Here is a 9,732-nt window from a genome sequence, read left to right as displayed (position 1 = left end):
ATTTAATGGAGTTTTGGTGGAGGAACTTTAATGAAGTTTTAAATTATTATTTTTTTTAAAAAGCTTCAATGAAGCTTTAATGGTGTTGAAGAAGACATTGTGTTGAGCTTTAATGGTATTAAAAAAAAAAACTCCAATGAAGCTTTAATGGTGTTGAAGAAGAAAGGGTGGGTTGGGGGAGGGTGATTTAAATAAATAAATAAATATTAAATTTTTTATTTAAAAAAAATATAAATTATATATTAATTATTTACACGTGACACCAAATCAAATTTGAGCCCTTTCACGCACCTATGCAGCGTGTGTACACCCAGTGGGTCAAAATGGTGTGTTTGCAATGAAATAAAAAAAAAATTCTGAACATTTAAGGTAATTATGTATATTTTCTTTTTTAAATGTGTCCTTTTCCCTTTTTTTTTTTTTTTTCTTTTTTCCCTGTTAATCGAACTCCAATGATACGACCACAGAATAAAATTGAAAAAAAAAAACAGTAGAAGTTCCTTCCCCTCTAATCAAGCGACTTGCTCTTTGTCTTTCTCAATTTCTCCATTAGCTTCTCAAACCCCCTTTTTCGTATTCTCCCTTTTTTTTTTTTAAATGATCCCTAAGATTTTCCCTTGTTGTACTCACTCCCATTTCTTGAATTGGATATAACCCTTCAAGATTTTCCACCATAAATATCTAATTTTTTTGCTCAAAGATCTAATCTTTTTTTTCAAGAAAAGAAATGGGTGTTGGAAACTGGGTATAATTATTAGCATTTTCCACTTTACATGTAATTTTTTTGCTCAAAAATCTAATATTTTGTTCAAAAGTCTAAATCTTTTTGCTCAAAAATATAATCTTTTGATCAAGAAAAGAAATGGGTGTTGGAATATCTGTGTTAATAGGTCTAAAATCAGTAACTTTATTCATATTATTTGCAACTATCAAGAATTATGGGTACACATTATTGTCATTACCATTTTTATATGCAGCATTAGTATCATTCTTGGTAGCACTTGCTTCTAATCCATCAATTAATCTTCCAATTTTGTTGGGAAAAAGTTCAGATGGGACTTTTCCAATTTGGTCACTTGTTATGTTTAGTCCTTATTTGTATTTTGTTAGAGGGTTTTCGGCATTAAGAAGAATGAGTAGTGGTGAACCTCCATATAGTGAGATTTGTGAAGGGTTGTATGTTGGAGGTTGGCCTTGTTCTATTGATAAATTGCCAAGTGGTAATCCTGCTATTATTGATTGTACTTGTGAGATGCCTAGGATGTTGGAGTTTACTGGAAATAGTGCTTTTTTGTGTGTACCTACTTGGGATACTAGGTCACCTATGCCTGCTGATATTGAGGTTGCTGTTAAGTGGGCTTGTAGAAAAAGAGCTCAGAAGATACCTGTTTTCATTCACTGTGCTTATGGTATGATTGTGAACTTCTTGTCCTTCGATTTCTGTTACTATATATGGTGATTCCTTGTACTCAATTATTGTATTGTTGTATTTTTTGTTTGTTAGTATCTGTTGTTTTTTGTTATTAGTTGTTGCTTCTTGTACTTTCGTTACTTCTTTTGATGGATTGCTTTGGACTGTTTTTCTTGAGCCGAGGGTCTATTGGAAATAAAATCTCTCCCTATGCGGTAGGGGTAAGGTCTGCGTACATTCTAACCCTCCCAAGACTCCACTTTGTGGGATTACATTGGGTATGTTGTTGTTGTTGTAAATGTATTTGTAGCCCTGAAGTGGGGTCCTGTTTTTATGTGTCCTTTAGATGTCACTACCTATGTCCCAATTTAACCATGTTAGTTTGACGGGGCACGGAGTTTAATAAATAAAGGGAAACTTGTGAATCTTGAGGTTCTAAATTGAAGATGTGTGTAGTCCTTTAATATCCTGTGGTCTTAAACTTGCCATGTCGGATGTTGGAATTGAAAACTTACTAAACATAGAAAGAAACACTTTTTTGGGACAGAGTAAAAGTGAAAGGCACTTTGGAGGGAGTAAAAGTTTCAGTTGTTGCTAGCATATTTGCCCTTCATTAGTGTGTGATTGTGGTATAGTGGATCCATCATGTAAATGCTTCCTTTGGGATTCAGATTTGTGGTTCTCCTATTGTATTTAATATTTACTACTGAAAATTGTAGGACTTCTCAACTGACATTACTTAGGAGAAAGCTAACAGTCTATTATCCAATTGCCATAGGGAAAGCATGAGTTGTCTCAGGCCGAATTGACTAATCTATAAGGTGAATTATATCCATATACGTGGGCCCCTGTTGTGATTTTCGAAGGGTAGGCTCGATTTAGCAATATTGAAATCAATTTTAAAGATTGTCGATATGCTTTGGGTTTTTCTCGCAAGATTAAAACTTAAGGTAGCCAGCACCTTAAGAGTGTGGCCTAGTGGTCAATGAAATCTCAGGTTCAAATCCCAACAAAGATAAAAACAAGGTGATTTCTTTTCATATTTATTAGGTACTTGTTTCTGGTCGGAGGCGGCAAGTATTCCGTGGAATTAGTTGAGGTGCGCAAAAGCTGGCCCGAACACCATGGTTATCCAAAAAATAAAAAACACTTAAGGTAGTAATGAAGATTCCAAGATTAGCACTTAAGTTAGTCATGAAGTTATCATTTTCTATAATGTCCTTCAATTCTTAGAGAATTTGGCTGTTACTAACTTGCGTAAGTTTTTTGAACTTCTTCCATGTCTACGCCAATGCTATACTACTTTGAGGTACTAGTGCAAAATGGACCCTGTTATTTTGTAAGCGAACTTTTGTAATATGTTAGTGAATAATGTGCTAGTTAGGTGTGTGTGTGTACAATTAATTCGCTTCAGGTCAGGTTTCTTGCATCAAAAACATTATTTTCTGTGTAAGGAAATGAATGTAGTTTAAACTTGTAGTTTACTTAATATACTCTGATGTGAAACCTCTTGAACAACAGTGTTCAAATTGGGGGTAAAATTTTCAAGATCCTTTATAATGATGTCATTGCTTTTAGTTGTGTGGCCATCTGTTCAAGAAATCCAGAAGTATGATGATCTTCCCTAGGTTGTTCAGCTCGTTTTTCAATCACTCTATTTCAATTCTGTATTCAAATTTCAATCAATACATGCTTCCTTCAAAGACAGACCTTGTTCTTCTTGATGATATGTGTATGGTGTGTGTTGAGAGGAGGGTAGTGACTGTTGGAGTTCGGCCATCTCGTCATTATGTTATTTAACTACTTAAGATCAACATTTATTTTATCCGGTTCTTGGGTGCTGGTTTTCCTTGCTCCAATCATTGCCATCTATATGGAATCCATTAACTAAACGATATTTGCTCTAAAGCTAGGCTGCTGTTGTGTTTGGCCATGGACAAAGTAATGCCTATACGAATATGAAAGAAGAAACACAATATTATTGGAAAAGGAAAGGGTACATGGTTAGTATTAATGAGCATCCTAGACTATATAAATATGCAACTTCTGATAAATTAAGAATATGTAAATACATATAAGATGTAGGAATCAAATGCAAACAAAATCTTCAAAGAACCAATAGTTCTTAAAATAAAGTTCATCTAAACCAAAAGGCCTCAAAAGAGGATAATTAAATAAGGGTTGAAACTTTAAACGTACTCATTTAACTATATGCTTTCACGGATCAAAGCATCGAAACTTTATGTAATATGATTCCACATTAGCTGGCAAAATTAGCCATGGTGTTGCGCGAAAAGAAACCTAATCAAATCTCTTCTTAACTAGAAGTGGATGGTTGGATCTTTAGACATCTTCCTGGATTCGTGGTAATGAAGTTCGGGTCATGCCATGAGAAAATAATACCATAGAAGATGGATGTTTTGTTAAATTTTTGTTTTCTCATAGGATTTGGTCATAGCATACTAGCACTACACTATTTTCAAAATGTATCTTGGTCTTACTCAACTTCAAAAGTTGACTAATGAGGTGAACATTGCATAAGGTTATAGTACATAATGGAGCTAGATTTTGAGTTTATGGGTTATGAATTCTAGAAAAAACAGCTTATCGCAGTTTCAAAAAAAAAAAATTCTTTTTCAGAAAAGACAGCTTACCAGGTTCTTGATAAATCATGTATATATTAACTGAATTTTTAAATCCAAATACAGGGTCTGGTCCAAAGTAATTGGGTTTTGCCGAGCTCGTAGATAAACTTATAGCTCCAACCTTGATTATATAACAATTCATTCCTTCAACCAATATGAGACACTTAAATTCCCCTATCAATGCCCAAACATTTTGGATGTTGTCAACATATCATGGGGGCTCAACATTAGATAAATCAAGAATCCAGATGAGTTTCGTTCTGATGCTATATTAAAAAAAGGACTTTAGGCCTAGCTCAACTGCAAAAGTTAATTATTAAGTGAGGATTGCCCCCGAGTCCCAGACCATTTAACTAGAGAACAACTCATACTCTCGAATAATGTGGGACTCTTTAATACATGTGAAAATAGAAGGAAAAAATCTTCTTTTGTTAGTATGCTAGAATTTTGAATGGCTTGAAGGTGTTTAGCAAACATATCTTCAGTGGAAGTTATAGCAGGTGTTCAAAGAGAGGACAAAATGAAGTGGTAAATCTCAGCTTGTGCAACCCAATGCTGAAATAGACAGGAATTGCGTAGTCTATGATTGCTTTTGCTGCATTTGGAAAATGCTGGCTGCTTATGAACAGCAAATGGTATTGCTAAGGTCCTTAAAGAAAACCAGATTTTTATTTGAGGAGGTAAGATAATTTTTAATAAATCAGCACAATGATTGTGTTATAGCATTGTACATTATTAGCAGAGGAGCAAAAAACAAAAGTGGCTAGCTAATCCTGTAAAGCCTCTAGCTCCTGAAAACTATTTCTGTATCTTTTACATGTTCCATTCTACACCAAAAGCAAAACAAAACTATATAATTGGCCATTGTCATGTGAATAAAGTTAGTAAAACAAAACTGTTTGTTTCTCTCAGTCCAAACAGTTCACCAGGCACCATATGCATGCTGGTACTGTATTCTACCATAGCAGCTATGTCTTCCTGATTCCCTTTCTGTAACAGCACCCCCTGTAGTCCTCAGCATAACTCACTGCAATCTGACCATATTCATGAAAAGCTGCCACAGTTGAGTTGTAACTTAGTAGTACAAAGTTAGTGACTGGTATCTTTTGTTTATTATCCATTGAGAAAGCATTTTTGTGTTAAAGCAATACCTCATGTGTTAGACTAGCTTCTTTAGACATTATCCATGTGAAACACGCGACCTTGATTGGCGCTCTGGACTTCAAAGTTTGTTTCCATGGCCAAGGCTTTTCAGGATTATCCTCCTTTTTTAGATCTTTGTAGCAACTTACTGAAAAAACTTTATTGCTGCTTGCCAATAGCTGCCTTTCTTATGAAGAGTCATGTATTTCAAGACTAAGAGCGAAGATACATGCTCTTATCCTTTGTACTGTGTCTGCATTAATGTCGTTGTCTTACCGTGTTTCTGGATATCTTGAACTGGTTCATTGTGTTCCCTTATGCCTGCGAATAGCAGGCGGCAAAAATAGATTCGCATGGAGGACTGCCACTAGAGACCCATTCATGGGGTATGCTGTATAACTATTGAGACGTTTAGGAGAAATGTAATGACAAGATTCTCACTAATTCACAAGCTCTTTGAAATTCTATCAGCTAGTATTGGGTCTTCACATGCCTGTAGGTGTCATTGCGTATGAAAAAAGAAGTTGAAAATCGATTGTGATCTGGGACATTTTGTTGTTTATGTTTATCAAAGCCAGTTTTTGTTTCTGAAAGTACAGTTACCTAGGTTAGGATTTGTCAGTAATGAATACTAATAAGCCTCTCAAGCAGGTCAATGCGCATAGCTTTATTCAAACACTCTTCACTGCAAATAATGTGATGATTAAGGGTTTCTATTCACAAAAATATGCAGGCTTCTAATGCGCTTCTGTACTCTAGAGCTCAAAATGAGTGGTTGTGCGCTGCTTTAGAGGTCTTTACATTTTGATTATGAAATTTTCCAAATAACGAGCAATTGCTCCATCATGAAGGACCCCTAGTTAAATGAATTCTTCAAGTCTTCCTGCGAAGTCATTTTAGGATATAAAATTTTCTAGAAGGAAATTTCTTCTCTTGCAGTTGCACCTAATGGGAAGTTATGTATGTAACTGCTAGCGCGATACTTGATCTAAACTATCTTGAAATTTGAATAGCTCAACTTCTTTTATTGTTTTCTATGGGTGCCTCAATAGATCATTGCAATGAACTGAAAACTTGTCACTGATATTTCATTGTAAATTCTTGAACTGTTTCCTCTAGGTCATGGAAGGAGTGTTGCAGTCGCGTGTGCACTTTTGGTAGCTCTTGGTCTAGCAGAAGACTGGAAAAATGCTGAGAAGTTGATCAAACAAAAGCGGCCATATATACGAATGAATGCTCTGCATCGTAAAGCTTTGGAGGAATGGTCGAAGGATCGACTCTCTTCTCCTAAAGTTGGAGTTAGTTCTGTGATTCTATCGAGTGCTATCGATCGATCCTGATCGATTTTCTGCAGTTGCCAGAACAATTGACTATAGATGACTGGCTGTTTGTCTAACTTTATACATACTACTTATTGATTGAGATTTTTGGTTCTTTTTATTTAGTAGAAGCTTGCTTTCCTGATATACTGTTAGAAATGTTTGATATCAGCATGCACCAGCTGATTGTGTTGACACAAGAGATCTAAACTATTTTAAAGTCTTAAGCATGTACAGAATCTGTATTTTTTGTGTATCAAGATTCAACAACATACCCGGTGTAACCCCACAAAATGAGGTATGGGAGGATAGAGTGTATGCAATATAAAAATGAATGTATCAAGATTATTACATACATGATACATTCATTTTTAGTCTTGTTTGTGTTCTTAAAAAGCAGCTACTCGGTTTGTTTCAATTTGTTTGTTATTTTTCTTTGTAGTCCGTTTTAAGAGGAGTATTTTGTCCCACCTTTTTTGGCGAGCTCTTTAATTTAAATATTAAGACCACAAGATCAAAGAACATTTTGGTACGTTCTTCATGTCTTTAATTTAAGATTCTAAGATTCAAAAATCTTCTTTAAACTTTATGTGATCTTAAAATCAGACAAATAAATTAAAGCGAAGAGGGTATTATTTTGTGGATCATATATTCAAGTCGTGTAGAGCGTAAATAGTATTCACCACAATCTGTGTTTCAGTAGAATAAGAAGGCAACTCAGTGCATTAAACTCATGTTATTCACGGGATCTTGTGAAGGACCAGACTATATTGATCTGTTATAGGTCATTAAATTTTGATTTCTGCAAGGGATCTTGTGAAGGATCGAACTATATTAGTCTGTTATAGGTCATTAAACTTTGCATCTCTGCAAAAGGCTTGTTCAATGACTTATACCAACGATTAAGTTATTAATTTACAACAACATAGCTAGTGCATCCGATAAGTAGGTGCGAAGAAGGTGATGTGCACATAACCTTACTTGGATATTGTGGAGCTAGATAGATGATGCGAATTGTCAAAAAAAAAAAAAAAAAAAAAGAAACTGCCAAGAAACACATGATAAGTATTTGCAGACCCCACTTAGCCAAGTGATAAAGATAGCTTTTTTGTTCTTTTGCTTTGCTTATTTGCCACTTCAACTGTAAAGTGATGATGAGTTTTCTTTCTCTTTTTTTCTATTATATAGACTAGAAGTGAAACATCATAGGCCCAACAATAAAATATGTAGATTATAATTTTTATATTTTAAAATTTATGTTGGAGTAGAAAATTTGAGCAGTAGAATATTTTTATTGGTACGATAAAATATACTTATAAAATATATTTCTGTAAATTTTTTATCAAACTTTTCTTTTATATATATTTCTTCTATTAAAATGTAGGAGTCGTTTGTTATAATGTATAAATTTTCTTTTTGAATAGAATATATTAGTAATATTTGTATTAGTAATGCTTCTATTAGTAAATGCTGGTATTATTTATGTTAACATTGGTTCTTAGACATTGTTTAACGTGCTGCATTAAAATTTACCTTTTCGATTTTGATATATTTAATAAAAGTTTTTTTTTAAAAAGAATTGCACATACATTTTAAGATTCATTCGAGATCTAGGACAGGTTCAATATATTAATTTTTATCTCAATTTATATGACACAAATAGAATTTAGATAATCAATCATACTTTTAATAGGCATTTAGATAATTTAATTTGTTAACTATTATAATTTATAATATTTTTATGTAATTTTCAAATAATATGTAGTATTTTTCTTGTCCAAACTTTTGTGGCATTGATAGTCAATTATATTTTAAAAATAATTTAAGTTTTTAATTATTGTGATTTATAATACTTTTCTTCTATTCCAATTTCAGTGACACTAATATAATTTCAAAAGTCGACCAAATATTTTATATCTTTTAAATCTTTTAAGTTGTTAATTATTGTGATTTCTAGTATTTTTCATGTAATTTTTTTTGAAATATATAACATATTAAATTGTTCTTAGATATTTTAACTTGTTAACTATTATAATTTATAATACTTTTTATATAATTTTTTTGAATAATATATGCTACTCTCTTTGTCCAGAGTTTTGTGTCGACGATAGCCAATTATATTTTTAAAATAATTTAAATTTTTTATCATTATAATTTATAATAGTTTTTCTATTTCAACTTATGTGGAACAATGCTTAAATGACCATAATAATTAATTAAGGGTGATATAGTAAAATGTAATTATTATTATTTATTATTTTTATCATGTGTATGTGTTGATTCAAGAAGAATTTGGAAACATTTAGAAATGTGTTGAATGTTACAAATGTTAATAATCCATTTGTAACATTTGGTGCTTCTTGATTTCTCAAGATTTATCTCTTATGTGTTTTTACTCTTTTGCCCTTTGGGTATATGTAGCAATTTTTATTTTTTTTAAAAAATATCATGAAAATTTTACTCTTTTGCCCTTTGAATACGTTACTCTTCTTGTCCAAATTTTTGTGGCACTGATAATCAATTACGTTTTAAAAATAATTTAAGTTTTCAATTATTGTGATTTATAATACTTTTCTTCTATTCCATTTTCAGTGACACTAATATAATTTCAAGAGTCGACCAAATATTTTATATCTTTTAAATCTTTTAAGTTGTTAATTATTGTGATTTATAGTATTTTTCATGTAATTTTTTTGAAATATATAACATATTAAATTATTTTTTCCTATTTCAACTTATGTGGCACAATGCTTAAATGACCATAATAATTAATTAGGGGTGGTATAATAAAATTACGGTTAAGCGGACATGTCATAAATGTCTATTTTATTTTTTAATTAAATATTATTAATTTTTTAATGTACAAATAAGTTATAATAATTAATTAGGAGCAGTATAATAATAAATTAGGAGTGATATGGTACAATTACGGTTGAAGCAGACATGTCATAAATATCTATTTTATTTTTTAATTAAATATTATTAATTTTTTAATATATAAATAACTTATAATAATTAATTAGGTGTGATATAATAATTAGTTAGGGGTAATATAGTACAATTACGGTTGAAGCAGATATTTCATAAATATTTATTTAATTTTTTAATTAAATATTATTAATTTTTAATATATAAATAATTTATAATAATTAATTATATGTGGGCTCCATCATATTCAATAGGAGTAGCATAAATGACAAAGTGGTAATTTATT

General features: G+C 31.8%; 1 protein-coding gene across 1 annotated transcript; it reads left to right on the top strand.

The window, feature by feature from the left end:
- The first annotated feature begins 375 nt into the window (after window positions 1-375).
- Window positions 376-6,790, top strand: LOC107870312 (uncharacterized protein YnbD). Its single transcript, XM_016716802.2, has 2 exons — window positions 376-1,409; window positions 6,319-6,790. The coding sequence occupies exons 1-2, from the start codon at window positions 863-865 to the stop codon at window positions 6,537-6,539; spliced, it is 768 nt and encodes a 255-aa protein (XP_016572288.1). The 5' UTR covers window positions 376-862; the 3' UTR covers window positions 6,540-6,790.
- The last annotated feature ends 2,942 nt before the right edge of the window (window positions 6,791-9,732 follow it).

The sequence above is a fragment of the Capsicum annuum genome, chromosome 5, assembly GCF_002878395.1.
Source record: "Capsicum annuum cultivar UCD-10X-F1 chromosome 5, UCD10Xv1.1, whole genome shotgun sequence".
Classification (NCBI taxonomy): Eukaryota; Viridiplantae; Streptophyta; class Magnoliopsida; order Solanales; family Solanaceae; genus Capsicum; species Capsicum annuum.
This window is presented reverse-complemented; position numbering and strand designations above follow the sequence as displayed.

Coding starts and splice junctions, on each gene's coding strand:
- LOC107870312 (XM_016716802.2), top strand. CDS start 863: ATGGGTGTTGGAATATCTGTGTTAATAGGTCTAAAATCAGTAACTTTA. Junction 1,410..6,318: donor TTTCATTCACTGTGCTTATG/GTATGATTGTGA, acceptor TGTTTCCTCTAG/GTCATGGAAGGAGTGTTGCA.